General features: G+C 45.1%; 2 protein-coding genes across 2 annotated transcripts in view; one reads left to right on the top strand and one right to left on the bottom strand.

Moving 5' to 3' along the window:
* Positions 1–2,749: 2,749 nt before the first annotated feature.
* On the bottom strand, positions 2,750–12,283 carry dctn2 (dynactin 2 (p50)). Its single transcript, XM_076141206.1, has 14 exons — positions 12,035–12,283; positions 11,625–11,693; positions 9,082–9,178; positions 8,815–8,876; positions 8,507–8,605; positions 7,190–7,350; positions 6,550–6,700; positions 6,222–6,287; positions 5,952–5,990; positions 5,726–5,803; positions 5,555–5,626; positions 5,257–5,359; positions 4,121–4,212; positions 2,750–3,573 (listed from the first exon to the last, which is right to left on the bottom strand). Exons 1-14 carry the CDS (start codon positions 12,068–12,070, stop codon positions 3,487–3,489), a joined length of 1,212 nt encoding a protein of 403 aa, XP_075997321.1. The 5' UTR covers positions 12,071–12,283; the 3' UTR covers positions 2,750–3,486.
* A 1,541-nt stretch (positions 12,284–13,824) lies between these two features.
* kif5ab (kinesin family member 5A, b) overlaps positions 13,825–16,251 on the top strand; it is a 38,247-nt gene continuing 35,820 nt past the window's right edge. Inside the window, exon 1 of the mRNA XM_076141012.1 lies at positions 13,825–13,953. Within this exon, the coding sequence (XP_075997127.1) occupies positions 13,825–13,953 (129 nt within the window). The remainder of the gene's footprint in view (positions 13,954–16,251) is intronic.

The following is a 16,251-nucleotide window of genomic DNA, read 5'->3' as shown; positions in this document are numbered from 1 at the left end:
TTACCCCGTCGCACACTGTTATTGCATTCATCTCATTTGCCAATGCCCATCTTAGCTGAGGCCAATATTGCAATGCTGTTGTCTATAGAAGATGGCCATTAATCATCTCCCTTATACGTTGAATTTCCCCCAAGTTGCTCCCCATTGATCATCAGTTACAAGGTGGATGTTTAACATTCAAGCGATGTGGCAAATGTTGTTTTTATCCCTATAAAGTCAGCAATTACGTCAGGGATTTATTAATTTATCGGAGTGTGATCTTTGTCCGGATTTAAGTAAATGTGCGGTCAGATTGTTGTTAGATGTGATCCCTGTTTACATAAAACCCCATCAGCGCGTTAAACACTATGGAGCCTCACCTCCCTTCACTCAGCTCTCTCCGTTTGCCATCTTTAATTCACTCTGTGCCTCATTCTGCCTCACAACAGTAACCACCTTCCTTCACTCCACTGACCTCCACATATACGTCTGTCCTTCATCTTCATCTGTCCTGGTCAGACTCATTCAGGAAGCATGACACATGGATGCAGGGACTCAGATGGTCTTTGTTCGTTTCCCTGTCTCTGATTTTGATGTTTTTCACGCAAGTTCTCTACATCTGTATTTCCCTCCTACATTTTAGGTTCAGGATTATTATTATAGGTGCTAATTTCACTGTTGTTAAGCTTAACAATGTGAAATATTGGATTGTATATGTCTCTAATCACTTTCCACAAAGCTATTAATGCTCTGTTACATCAGGCTGATTATCCTCAGTTACTCCTCTCACATATATAATTCAGATGGACAGTTTATTCCAACGCGCACGACTTTGATAAGCGTGTGTTATTGTCACCATCTTAAATCACGATCAGTGCCCATGATTTGTCAGACATTTCTTGGCTCTGACATGTGTCAAAGATGAGACGCGAAGAGGGAAAAAAAAAAGCAAAGGCAAAAAAACCAAGCCTAAGCAGAGACTGTGGGGCATAAAACATTAAAAGCCTGTCTGAACAGGTGTGTGATCGCTTGCAGTGAGAGAGAGAGACACACACACACACACACACACACACACACACACACACACACACACACACACACACACACACACACACACACACACACACACACACACACACACACACACACACACACACACACACACACACACACACACACACACACACACTCCGGGCTCTTCCTCCATCCTTCTCTTCTCCTTTTCTTAGTTTTCCTCATCAGCACCAGATATGAGGATTTTGGAGCAATTCTCTACAACCTCCTCAGCGTTCAGCCGCTCTATTGACAAACGTGCTGCCTGAAGACTTTACAAGCCTCCATATTTACTTTGCCCAGTGGGCTAAAGGTCTGTGGGCCAGGAATCCTAGTTAGGGGGCATTCGAGTTCAGTGTTTCCACTGCACCAGAGCTTCGCTTCTATTTATGTTCTTAAATACCTTTAAGAGGTTCAGTTCGGATTATGGCACTAAAATCAGATGTTTTTTGAAACAGGTGTCTGATTGGTCTTTAAGTGATTCACATTATTGATCTTGATCGGTGGGCTTACAGGTGAATATAAAAATCAAACACTTTTGCTGTTATTGAGATTTTGAGCTGACACTTTCCATTTTTGACAGCCAAAAGTTGGTAAATATGTCTTTTAAACAGAAGGGGGTGGAGCTGACCACGTGTACAACACCCAAAATAGAAGGACAAATACAGTATAACATGATATACAGTATGCAGCTTGTCTCTGTGGCATTCCCTTCTAAGTTCAAGCGCTGGATCTATTTCCCTGCAAGTCATACTTGAGCTGTCCGGTCTCTGCCCACGCTAACGCTTATGGCCAGCACTTGGCCTCTCCGTATGTGTGAGGGAGGGGAAATCGAACACTCTAGTGTGTGCTAAACTGTTGTTCTCTGAAGGAACACAGGGCAGCTCTGTGTTCAGCCTCAAATAAAGGAGTGATCCAGATAATGAGCAACAGAGGTTTATCCTGTTTTATTAGGCAAATTAAACAATGGGCCATCCTATCTGAACACACTGACTCAGTTGATGAGGACACAATCTGACCTGTTTCTATGCACAACCAGCATTTCAGGCCATATCTCAGTAAATTAGTAGTATTGATCCTCTCTCACCTATCTAATCCCTTATCAACACCTATCAATTGACATCATTTGCTTTCATGCTTAGCTAAAACGATCCAGATCATATTCACGTAAAGTCACTCTGAGGGACTATTGGAGTAATCCCACCACATAAAATAAGAGAAAGAGATGGATCATAGATTTCAAATCCATCCTTTCAACCATCTGTGGTTGTAAGGAATTGCTGGGAACGACACGTTTAAAGGCGTAATAAACTCCTGGTAAATGAAAACTGTAGCAAGAGGAACAGTGACGGTGTCCATTTGGTAAAACTGAATACCTGTGTGCCATGTGGAGCTGAGGCTTCTTGAGGCCCTATGCTGCCATCTAGTGTTCATTAACGGCACAGCCACAGCGCCACAGAATCACCAACTATTTAGGATTTAAAAAACAAAACAAATCCCAACACATGCCAGCAGATCAGCATTGAATTAAGAGGACAGAAGTCAAAATATGCAAATCTGTTAAATCCTTACTTGAACATATTAACATGACAGTAGATAAATTAAGGTAATAGATAGTAGATAAGGCAAAAGGTAATAAATTAAGAGTTAGTGAATTGGTAAAGTAACTTCACTACTATTTCCACACCATCTCTTTTCCAAATAAAAAGGAACACGCTTTATCACACTTCCTTTTATTGATCAGTTTCCGTGACCACAGATATACAACACAGTTGATTTTGTAGGCGATGACAAAGCAGATTAAAAGTTTGTCTGTGGCATCTGATCTCAGTCATAATAATATAGTTACAAGCGACTGAGCATGAAGAAAGGTTAGGTTCACAGGCGTATTTACAAGCTTTTCCTTCAGTCGCTCCTGCTGCTAACTCCATGACGACAGATCTCCATTTGTGTGCATTAATGTGTTTAACTAAGCCGTCCCACATTTACCAAGAACCCTTTTAGCCGGCCATCTGTACAAACCCAGTGCTAGTGTGAGGTCCAAAAGAACTGATCATGTTCAACATTAATAATTATAAAAACAATCCAGTCTAAAACGCAATAAGCTTAACAGGAGACTGCAATCAGTGGCATGTATTAGAGTGGACTTAAGTGTTTTCAGTTGAGATCAACTTGATGCGAGAGAGAAAGAAAGAACGGGAGGGAGGAAGAACTGGACAGGCGAGGACATTTGGTCTCCTTCTTCGTACTCCGGCTTTAACAGGTTTCCAACATTCTGCTTTGTGAAGAAAAAAAAAAAAGGCAGGGGTGGAGAAAGAGACAAAGGGAGAGATGGCCGCAAGGGGGATGAGCCCCTTTCCCACCCCCGCCCACCCCTGTCTGCGTTCAGTCCCACATGTTGCCCCCCACGCACTCTACACACTCTCCGGGACCAATCCAAAGTCTCCCCCTGGCTTATTTGGAGACCTTCTTCATCCGCTGATCTAGTGCGGAAAAGTTCTCTTCTATAGTCACCAGGTTTTCCTTCATAGTCTGCTGGACCTGAGGAGGGAAGAGAAAGAGAAGGTGAAACGTGGAAGGATGTGGAGTTGGAGCGCTGGAAGAGGATGAAAGCAGAGGTGTTACAGAAACACGCTGTATTGACACGTTACTGCTGCTTAACAGGTCAAGGACTGACATTCTCTGTGAAGGCGCGTCAAGTCCGTATCAATCAGCAAAACCTCTGTGGCTCTCACACTCCAAAGAACGCGGAGCAACGTCTACACAAACAAGAGGCCCGGACTTTACACGGGCTGCACCGGGCGGATTCTTAACAAAACCCAACAACAGCAGACTCATTCAGAACATTCAGAGTGCTCCAAAACAGGAAACTTCATCTCCTTAGTTTGCTTCTCTTAGCCACAAACATCAACGTAGAGTTCCAGCGTTCCTACAGCAGGTGTGGATCAAACCCAATGCTGACATTTTACACGGTTTACAAGATTAAAACATTCTAGTAGTGATGGCAGCTGTCTGGTTTGTCCACCCGCGTTGCCTGAACACGGAGGATTGACAGCCTTGGCATTTTTGTGGATATCGATCTACCTACCTGTGTTAACAAGGTGGTGTTGTCCTTCAGGGAGTTATTGATCATCTGCTGAGTGGTGTCCAGGTGAGTCAACAGCTGACCAAACTGCATGGCTACAAGGTGACGGGTAGAGAGAGAGAGAGAGACAGAGACAGAGAGAGAGAATAAGACAGATAAGAGTGTTGCTTGTCAGACTTCTACATTTCTGCTGAAAGAAATTCAGTTGTGGCTTTGAGGATGGAGGGGGGAAGACAAGGACCGCAAAAGATAAAGCTTGTTTGTATTCAGAGGAGAAATTGAAAAGAGAGGGAGAGAGAGAGACAGAGGGGGAGAGAGAGAGAGAGAGAGAGAGAGAGAGAGAGACGGGCAGAAAAAAAAATAAAAAATACGCCCGACCAAAAGTCACTGAACTAAACCATATTGATCGACTTAAGCTGCAGACTGTGACATATTGGAGCAAAGAGTCTGGATGATAAATGACCGCCGACAAATGAATTATCAATACAATCTATTAATACAGAGGTTCTGCTTTCATGTGCTAAATAATAAAAAGATGTTAATGCGATACACAAACCCAGCCGCCTCTCCTTTCTCCTCGGGGGCGGCGCGTTTTAATAGTTTTGCTTGGTTTAGTCTAATTCTCCTGCCGTTCTCGTGCCCTCCGCTGTAAAACAATAGCACGGCTGAGGATAATTCCATTATCGCATCGTTTTCATCTTTTTGTCTCATGCCGGAACGCCGCCGTGCATGCAAATCTCCCACAATGCATTCTCCTTCGCAGCACTGAGATGAATCTGGGTTTGCGCTCTTGTTAGGATCTGTGGTTACATCGTACATATGGTGAATGTTTAATGCCCGCCCCCTTCCCCCCACTGACCTACATACAGCTTCTCCTTGAACTCTCATGGGTGTCATTTCAAGGTTCTTCTCCCCCCACATGAAAGACACAACTTTCCATTGTTATAACCCTTACAGATGTTGCCCTTGGAGATAAATTGCTACAATATCTGCAACGTGAAGCATTTATTCAAACGCAGAGCGCGCTGATGTAACATTGCATGTGAAGTAACTTAATCAATGGTCTGGTAAGCTTTGTGAGAGCGAGGAGAGGAAGTGCGGCGCGTTAACCCGGGACTCAAGCGGCGGCGAGGCGTTACCTTGTTCGTGCAACTCCTTGACCGCTACCAGCCTCTGCACCACCTGAGGTACGGACGTTGCCATGGCGTCCCACTTCTGCACCACGTCGTAAAGCTGCGACACCTGACGGGTACACACACACACACACACACACACACACACACACACACACACACACACACACACACACACACACACACACACACACACACGTTTATTAATATCATTACCATCTAGAAACACGGCTTCTAGAAAATGTGTCTAGATTGACTGGAATTTAAACTTTGAGGAATATCAAATCTCCCAAAAATGTCAAACCTTGTTCTGTGTGTCAGCGTCCTCGATGGCGGCCTTGTGTTTAGCGATCTCGTTCATCTTCCCGAGGACACTCTGCAAGATGGACAAAGAGGTTCATTTCCCCGACTGGTACTGGATAAACAGTTTCAAATAGCATCCTTTGCCCCTCTGGCTGTGTGAGCGTCCGGCTACCTGCAGTCTGGCCTCCACTTGATCCAGAGTGGCAGAGTCCAGAGCGCTGACCCTCGCCTGCAGAAGCTCTATGATCTCCTGACGGGGTTAGAACACAGAGGGGTTATAATGCACGTTACGGCATAGAGAAGCTCTGAGACAAAATCAGCTTGTGTGTTCTGCGGCAGTAAACGGGCAGACAAAGACTCCCAGCCCATGTTGTGAGAGAAAGCGGTGGAATACTAACCATCAAACTGGATCCTTGCACCCCGGCACACAGAGGACCCTGCAACGTTACACACACACACACACACACGCGCAAGAAAAACACATTTAACAAGGAGCATCTCACACCCACACTTTACATAAATCAGAGGGGTTTATTCTCGTTTCATGGACAGAGAAAAAGGAGCATGGAAATGAAATGAAATGTCTGTGTATAATAGAGGAAGAACGAGTGAGGGAGAGAAAACGACGAGACGATAAGTGTGTGTGTGTGTGGGTGTCAGTGGTGTACCTGTTTGTCTGATCCAGAGCCAAGAGCTACCTCCAGCTCAGCAAGACGCTTCTCCAATTCTGCCATCTACGGAGATGGAAAACAAGGCAACAACACATGGCTGGCAGGGACAACAACAGAATCCGACCAGACACGCGCTCGCACACACAAACGCCCACGTACACGCGCGCACGAGCGAGCGGCTTCCAGCTTTTTGTCCTGCTTCCTTCCACCAAAACAGTCGTCCCATGAGGCACAAAACAAATCTGAAACATTTGCTTATTGTATAAAGCCGGCGTGCGTTCGTCCCAGACACCCGCCGCCCCCGCACTCTCTCTCTCTCGTTTACCTTGGCAGACTCGTTGAATTTCTCCTGCTCGGGCCGGCTGTGCAGCTCGTACAGCACCACTCCGTCCGGGCCTTTGGCTGCGGCGGGTTTGCTGCCCCCCGCCGAGCTACCGCGGCTGCTCTTGGCCGCCTCCAGCTGCGTGAGCAGACGCCTGCGGGAAGACGAAGGAGGATTAAACATTGAACAGCGTTATCGCTTTCGGCGTCTCCCAACTTTCCCGCCCTCTGTCTGTAAACTCCCAAGGTCGAGGCGCTCATCGTCCTGCCTCGTCCCTTTCTCTCACCTGCCACTGCCTCTTTCCACCTCCATCATCCTCAGCTCTCTTCCCCCCTAACCGGGCTGAGGAGTAACATTTCCCGGCCGCTTATTCTATATTCCCTCTGCGCTTCGTCTCGCTTCATCACTCAGCCTCACCAAATCTCTTGTCCCTTCCTCGATCAGTAAGTGTTCAGCCATGTACTCCATCTACCCGTCCTCCATATTCCCCCGGCAACTGCTGGAAGTAAGTACCAGCTGTACTTCACCTCGCTCTTGTTTAGTTCTGGGCTCTTACTCCCTGTATTTCATTATGCATCCCATTTCCTTTCCCTCTCTCTTTCATCCTCATCACAATCTTTCCCACAGTCTAAGAAATTCTAACCTGGCCAGCGCTCCGTCCGGGTCGGCCAGGTTGATGTGCGCCTGCGGCCCCAGCAGCGTGTCCAGGTGGGCGGACACCAGCTGCTGTTTGAGCTGAGCGGCGTGCTGGGCGAGTACCACCGGGGTGAGGCGCTCCTCCGCGTTACTTTCCTTTGTGGCGGCCTGGAGGAAAGGGGAGACACGGAGCTATAAATAACTGAGCGTGTGACGGCAGTGACACAGCGGTTTAGGCAGCAAACACTGTTAGGGCGACATCACTGTCACTCTGGGCACAGGACGCACAGAGGACGCACAAAATCCCACGCTGTGCTGTAGGAAACCTTTTGCTTGAACTTTGGCCGCATCCAGTCAGAAGAGGCAGACTGGGTGTGTTTAACATGCAGTGGATAGATGAATGTTTGTACTATGCTCACAATAAATATTTGTGTCTTGCATTGCCTCATTCCCTATAGACATTAAATAAAGTAATTAGATGAAGAACTGTAAGAATACCTTGTGTAATAATTCACAGCAGAAAAGAAATGCTGCAGGAGCTTAATTGCAGTATGAACCAACAACACACACACACACACGCACGCACACAGTTCACTTAGTCTGATTAAGCTTCAGACACAGTGACTGAAAATACTCGGAGTTGAAGGGAAAACGTTCAAAGTTGTTGACGGCAGATAATTTGTTGCTAAACGTCCAAACAGCCGAGACTGCGGCGTAATGAGAACGCCGACATTCTGATCAAAACACGCCATCGCCCCCCTGTTAAATGCTGCATGCACCAGGGAACACGCAGAGCACTCAGATTGGCAGCAGGACAGACTTTACCAGCCACTAACATTCACTCTGATTAATGAGAGCGCAGTGCAAATGAGTTGCGACACAGAGGCTTTATGGAAGGTTAAATTTAGACGGGGGGTCGGAGAAGCTGCTGGTTCTCTCACACCGGGCGGCTTGATTTGCCGTATGGTGGCACGGTGAGCTCAAAACAGGACGTCTGCGACGCCAGATTGGCCGGGATTCAATCTTCTGGTTGGTCTCAGAGCAGAAATGTCCTGTCTGTGTCCCAGGTCAATGACAACCAAAGTGTTGATGTCTGGGGCTTAATGGTTGACCATCCTTAGCCATCAACAATTGTGGGAATAGGAGGTGTGTGTGTGTGTGTGTGTGTGTGTGTGTGTGTGTGTGTGTGTGTGTGTGTGTGTGTGTGTGTGTGTGTGTGTGTGTGTGTGTGTGTGTGTGTGTGTGTGTGTGTGTGTGTGTGTGTGTGTGTGTGTGTGTGTGTGTGTGTGTGTGTGTGTGTGTGTGTGTGTCCCCCTCTCTCCACCTGGATAGTGTCCACCTCCTGGGTGAGTTCCTGGATCTCATTCACCAGCCTCTGGTACTTCTGCTGAGGCGTCTCCTTGACTCCGCAGTCCTCCCCCAGCTAAACACAAAGAGAGGGAGAAGAGAAACGCAGGTGTGTGAAATGTGTGTGAGAGCAGCTCAGAGACACAACGCTTCATCTGATAAGAAAACACGTCCCGCTGGTGAGAAAACAAAATTGTTATGACCTTGTTATGCTGCAAAATGTAATACACCTTTCATGCTAAGTGGAAGCGAAGTGATGGATTCTGCAGAACAGTTTGTACTCACGAGTTCATATTCTCCTGACTCATAGCCCACCCGTCTGCTTTTGCTGATTCTGTCGGAGAAATCTGTGAAAAGAAGATAGCAGACTCATAACAATAAGAGCCAAGGCAACCACAGACTCCGAAGATTGTTTGTTTTTGTAGCCATGACAACTGCTCCGAAAGCCTGATCTTATCAGTCTTAGCCATAATCTATAAGTCAATGAATCAATAATGAAATGGTCCAAACTGTCAGCATTCTCTTGATTTATAAGCCGTTTCATAAACTGACCCAGTCCCTTGGTGCTGACGTGCTTGTCTTTGAACTTGTCGTAAGCGGCGTTGGGGTTGACCACGATCCTCTCCACGCTGTCACTGCACAGCTCCTCCTGTCCAGGGGAAAAACAGGAAGTGTGGGCAAAACAAACACTCAGAAAATCAAAGCAGTCTCTGAGCTTACAGGCAGCAAAGAGTGAACCTTGGCTAACTGAGCCAGCAAGCCAAGAGTCTGAAGGCCCAAGGTAGATTAGATCCAATCAGAGGAACGGTTTTGCTTGATTGTTGCCCCAGAAATATGATTTTTAAAGATTCTTAATTATGTAGATCTCCCAGTGTGTAAATATTGAAGAGTCACTTTAGCCACCAATCCTGGAAATGTGCTGTAGCTTCAGACTTGTAGGTTGACTCGAGACTCGAGGAGAATGAAATGATCTCAGCACAACTCAGAATACCATCAGGCAAAGAAACAGATCAGCAAATCATAGAATTCACACCCAGGATATTTTCAGGCGGGCTCGACATCCGTAGAACGATAAGTCGACGATGGTAAAAACAAGGTTACGGAATGGAAAAGGTAGAACCAAAGCTCAAAGCCATTAAAAGGTGCCGTTCTAAATGACAGTTGGTGGATTAGATGAGTTTGAGCAGCACAAAACACAAATTTGTGAATCACTTGATCACGACATCATTCGTGATCAATATGCGGTGAGAACTAGAGAATGGTTAAGATTAAAAAAAACACAAGACACACACACAGACAAACACACAGATTCAGGTCCAAAGAGTGGAAAACACTGAGACCAACGGGGGCATGCAGACACGAGACAGTTACACAGTCGTATGGGGAGTGGGAGGGAGGGGAGGGGTTACTCAGGCTCTTACCAGCTCCTTGGGTTTCCAAAGAGAGTTAGAGAAAGTAACGGAAGAGCAGAGGGAGGGAGAGAGAGAGAGAGAGAGAGAGAGAGAGAGAAAAGTTGGGAGAGAGAGAAATACAAACACAGATTAATGTGGTTATCACATGCCATGCACGCATCAGGAACACTTGGCTGGGATCGGGGGGGGGGGGGGGGGGGGGGGGGGGGGACGAAGAGAAGAAAGAAAGAAAGCAGTGTGCCCAGAGCGGCTGCAGCAAAGACTGGAGACGCTGTTCATTCCTGTAACTTATGATGTCTCCAGTTCTTTCATTCTTCCCCACTTCAGGGTGGATTGTCAACCCCAACAGCCATTTGTTACTTTCTCTGTTAGAACCAGGCTACGCTATAAAGGCTGCACCACATTATGTTAAGAATGGAGGAGGAGATAGATGCATGAGTGAGGATGAAGGGTGGCAGGTGGACTACTGGTGCCTACATACAGTCATGAAACCTGTAGGCTACAAAGACTGTGACCACGAATTGAATTTTGTTCAAGGAGTCTAAACTTGTTCAGCCGAGGTTCGTGCAAATTATTCTGAATAAAGAAGTATTAGTCAGAGTAGCAGGGTTAATCGGGAAGCAGTTGTTAGAACGTGGCAGGTTATAAAGGGTTAAACGCTACAGAAAAATAGGCAACATACTTCACACTGTCAGACAACAACACACTTCAGTTTTTCACTGCTTTGTCAAGACATAATAACCCAACGCAAGAGGGGATTTACTGAAGATTGATAACCTCATTATGCCCTTAGATAGCTTCAATTAGCAAAACAAACACCTTGCATTCAAAGTCATCGCATTTTGATGGAGGACTCTACAGCGCAGATAAGAGTTACTAAAATCAATTGATTCTCATTCCATCCCAAATCACCAGAGGCAAGTTAAGAGAGTACGAGGGTAGAAAAGCCCATGCAGAAAGTACGGCAATATGGAGCCGGTCTTACTTGTACACACTAGGGTCCCAGGAGGGGTGAGGAAGAGTCAAATGGTGGACAAGGATAAGGGGAGGAAGAATGTAGAAGATGGGAGGGAGAATTAGCCAATTAGAATGAACTGTTCTATGTCAGCAAACAGCCCAAACATGTTGAATTTTAAGGTATGACCAGTGGTGAATAACTCTGATTAGGGTTCAGAAAGCTAACGTCAATAATCAATCATTTTAGTCATTTTTCAAGTAAACATGTCATCAATAATGTTTTCGTTGAGCTGTTATTAAGACAAACAAGTAATTTAGATATAATATTTGGACTGACATTACTCCTGTTTGTGTGTCAATATGCAGATAGTGCAATAAATGAAACGTGGCATCAAAAGCTTTGATTTACAATTTATAATGAAGCAGTCAGATCAGAGGTGGACGGAATCTAGAACCTTCTAGTGAAAAATAAGCGATAACACTAACGTCTCAATAGAAGAGAAGTATTGATAGTTTACGTTACGTTTCATGCACAGAATCTCATTCAGACATAGCAGCAAAGAAATAACATATATAATTGAATACTGGTGATGTCATAGTGAGTTAACTGCACAGGTAAATATCGCTTGCTTGAGAATAAGCGACTTACGCATGATATTCAGTGTAAACACATCTCAACATTCCTGCTGAAGCTAACTGGTGCGTTCACTGCCTCCGTTCACTTACCGACTCAAACTGAGCTTGGTCATCCTCTGGGAGGTCCCCGGTCTCGTAGACGTCCGGTTCGTTGAAAGCCTATTAAGATAAAAAATAAAGTTAAAAATGTCAAATACAAACACATCAACACGGCACTGCTAGCTTCGCCCGGCCAACGCCCCGGTCCAGTCAGCTACACGAAATAAGCTAACAGCGGCTAACTTGGTAGCCACTGTCAAGAACAACACGCAGTATTTAAAGCGTGCCGGCGAAATATTTTCAACAATGACTCGCCATTTTTTGATTAAGAGCACAAACAAACGGGAGAAAGAAACGGACACAAACCCTGGTGACCAAAAGTGCCGATAGCTGTCACTTGCTTTGTGCTAATGTAGCTAACTAGCAAACAAGCTAATCTGTCGGATAGCGTAACCACTTACAATTCCTGGCAAGTTTGCATATTTAGGATCAGCCATTGTTGGTGAGTGGGTGGGTTAACGACACCAGAGGGATAAGAAGGAAAACAAGAAAAGTGCCTAAAACGTTTGATTTGTATCGATGAACCGAAGTGAACCGTGACAAAAGCAGCAGCAGCAGCAGCAGCAGCGGTCCCTCAGCCGGTGAAAGCTTCGCTTAGTTCGCTTGCTGATGCGCTCATTGGACTTGACGTGGAAGTGTGGGCGTTAGTTTTTGTTCACGGCGTAGCAGAAGGTGCGGTGCTTTTTAACCAACGTCCCCAGAAAAATAGTATCGCTCACTCCCGTACTACCCACATCAACAAAACAAACGCCACACAAAATGCAACATCGCCACGCATGCGTCACTTCGGTCCAATATAACTCAAATGTGTCCTCTATCTCATTACAGCGTCGGTGTATTTGACTATTCTATTTATGTTTTTATTAATTCGTGTATAACAAATCACATTTATTCACTTATTTTTTTGGTTGATGATTTTTTAGTGTACATAACAGCCACCAGGTGGCGCTACAGCCCCGAGCAAGCCACTCACTAAACTTTCTAACCAAAGATCGTCAAATGAGAAGATAAACCACACATTACATTAACAGCCTACAATTGGTCGTTTTTCTCGATTTCATTCATAACTAAATGTAAGGCCATGGTTCTCTGCCTACCAGAAAATGGTAGATTGTCTTCTCCGGGGGTGGAGCAGTTCAAGTACGTTAGTGTCTCTCGTTCACGAGTGAGGTAGAATAGAGCATTAGATGAACAGGTAGATCAGTGCTGTTTCTGCAGGGATGTGGACACAGTATCATTATGTTGTTCCCAAGAGAGATCTGAGCCTGAATGCAAAGCTCTCAATTTACTGTCCAATCTACATACCAATGCTCTCCTGCGATCATGAATTCTGGATAGAGACCAAATTAATGAGATTGTGGACACAAATGAAATTAGTTTTCATTCTACAGGGTGTCAGTTTCACCCTTAGGGACAGGGGAAAGAGTTTGGAGTGGAACCGCTGAAAGGAACCAGCTGAGGAGGCATCAAGTCAGGAGCATGTGCAGAACGTGGACAGGGGGACATTATGCATAACAGTTTGTAGATTGATTAAGCACTAGATTAATTCAATTAATAGGATAATTAATAATGCAATAATAATAGATGTCATGTGTTTCCATAGGGTCCCTTACACAGAGAGCAGAGATTATGGGAGCATGAGTAAGAGTCAGAGTCGTACCTCTCCTCTCACATTCCCTCTGCTCAGTGGTGCTGATGAGAGCGGAGGGACTCGCTCCCTCTCCAGCCCCGCCCCCAGTCAGAGAGCAGCAGTCTGACAGTAATGCAGGGCATGCTTCTGGAAATCCTGCAGCCGATCCACACACACTCCTTACACACTCACAGACCCACTCACACACAGGCCGAACCAGTTTGGAATACACTCCTCTCCACAACTCTCCATCTTTTGTCAAACCTTCTGCTGCAAGCTGAGTTTGGCTCGAGGACATCCGGAAACAGGAGAAACTTAATGGCTCCTTCAATTGTTTTTACGTTTCTTTAATATATTTGGCTTTACACTCGTAAAACTCGAAACTGCATTCGCCCAAATGCTTCGTCTGCCATTTATTGTTTGCACAGCCCGATTTAGCCGACGCACAAGTCGCCCACGGTGAAAGGTTGTGCACAGGATTTATTGATTTCATTTCTTTGGAATTTCTTCTTTCTCTTTTGGAAGCGCGTAGACTATTTTTTTCAAATTGTTTTTGGCACAATGGCTGATGCGAATGCAGAATGTAATATTAAGGTGTTGTGCCGTTTTCGTCCTCTGAATCGATCCGAAACCCTCCGTGGAGATAAGTTCATCCCCATATTTCACCGAGAAGACACTGTCATCCTCGGGGTAAGTTGATCCAGCCGATCCCCTGCTTCTGTCATCTCTTCTTGAAATCGACGCAGCCTGACGCTAGAGGGGTTACACTTAACATCTGTGACACGCCGGACACACTGTTATTAACCCAGAGATCAAACTGGATAAAGTCTGGCCTCTCCCGTTAATTTTTGGGGAAGCAGCAGCATGTTGCATAACGATATAATGATAATAACTTGGTTTGCATACTGTGTGTCATAAATTAACCATTATAGATCAGCACTGAAAAAAAGGCTTCATCTCAATTCATCTCATGTCATGTGTGTGTGTTGGACTCGGACCAAAAGGATTTGCATGATAAGCAGAATATGCTTCTCATTAAAAATCTAGTGTTAAGATCAATTAACTCAAGCAAGCCTGATCTTTACGTGATGAAAAGATCTCCTGTGACCCCACCTTTGTAACCCCCCCCCCCCCTCTGCTGGTCATTACTTGCTGCTTTTCTAGCACCACTGGATTGGATGTAGGTGTGTATCCTGTCTCAGAGTATAAGCACCCATGGTTGATTGATCCCATTGGTATTGTATGTTGCAGACAGATGTCTTGCACAGTTGAATTATCAAGTCCTCCAAACGTAATGAGAGTCCTAATTGTGCTCTGTGGGCTGTTTCACTTCTCTGAATGGATTTTGGCTTCGTGTCAGCACGAAGCAAAGAGCAGATGATAATTGCTGTTCCATCTTTAAATCAGCAGTGACAATTATCCGAACGATAAAGTGATAGTATTTGTTTGTTGGATCAACCTGAGGTAGAGGATAAGAGAATGATTGTGGTCTGCAGCACGGGGATATTTTAACATAATGGAATAACAATAATAAGGAGTAAGATTAAAGTGCTTACAAATGGATTTATTTTTGTAGATTACACAGGGGCATATCATTATGTAAATGCTCACACACGTTTGTGCGTACAGCCACTTCCACATAAGCTGCAGATGCGTTGTTTGTGAAGCTTTCATGCATATCAAACATGCATGGGCTCTTTCCAACCTTACAATGTACATAGAGAGAGAGAGAGAGAGAGAGAGAGAGAGAGAGAGAGGGAGAGAGAGAGAGAGAAAGAGAGAAAGAGAGAGAGAGACATTCACAAAAATCCACACCCCGTTGGCCCAATGGCTTCAATTTAAGTCATCGTGAAGACAGCAGAAAATCCCTAGTGTCTTACTCTGTTCACACACACACACACAAACACACACTGAAACACTCGACCTTTTTTGGGTAGACATCCCACTGTGGCTCTCTGTCAGCATGTTATTTCCCACAAGCAGATCGAATTCTCATTATCACATGATTTGTATTCTATTTGGGGAAAGCAACTAACAGCAAACTGCCACAAACAGCTTGAAATCACAGACGCATCACATTTGGCGACTGTCGTGAGATGTTTTGAGGATGCAGTTGAAAACAGCAGAGGGATGAAAAATGAGGACAAGGATCATTTTTGTGGATTGTGAAGTTATTACCATCTCAGGTGAAAATCTTCCATATTCGCTGGAGTCATTCTCTTGAAATGATTCCTTTGATGATAACACAGTTTGGGTTTCATTTGAGGCGTACTAAGACAGATAGAGGAAATGAGCCTGCAGTGTGCTGAAATGATGTTATCCAATGAAAGGAATTATGATTTGTTAATACTGTGACAGGAACAGAGGAAAAGGTGTTTCTGCTGTTCTCTACCAGCGTACTGGTGATACCAACCACAGCCGCCTTTCAAACTGACATCCAGAAATATAACTGTGCAGCTCTCCACTTACATTTCTATTCATGTAATGGAATAAGTGCCCCTCAATTTCCCTCTGTTCAATTTCTATTTGCTCAGATAAGCGCAATTACAAAAGAATATGTGCAGTTTCCATCCTTGAGGTTGTAATTACTCTGGAGACATGCAGGCTATTTTTTCCAGCTCGTATCCTCAGTGTGGAGGCTCTTTATCATCATCATCATCTTTGTAGAATTCCTCTTGTAGCTCTGCAATTCTCCCAGTGGAGGATGTAAAAAATGTGTCTCCTGAGAGTTGAAATGCGGTGGCCGTCAGAGTAGATCAGGATTACAAATATCCGGCCGTCAAGCAAGCATGCAGGGACGCTCCAAGGACTTGGTAGTGGCAACAAAGCACTCGTAGCCTCATGTTTGATTGAATTTTTTTTCTACATCTGGCCCGTGCTGATGGCTGCAGATGTCTGCTGAAGGAAGGCTCCTCACAGCATTTGTTATCTGACAGAGACAAGGTTTTGAAATGTTGAGTGATGTTTTGGTGCCACCTTGGTGACAGG

This window comes from Genypterus blacodes, unplaced genomic scaffold, assembly GCF_046128005.1.
Source record: "Genypterus blacodes isolate CSIRO-AG114 ecotype Tasmania unplaced genomic scaffold, CSIRO-AGI_Gbla_v1 ptg000017l_1, whole genome shotgun sequence".
NCBI classification, from domain to species: Eukaryota; Metazoa; Chordata; class Actinopteri; order Ophidiiformes; family Ophidiidae; genus Genypterus; species Genypterus blacodes.
The sequence above is the reverse complement of the archived record's forward strand: the minus strand, read 5'-3'. Positions and strand labels throughout refer to the sequence as shown.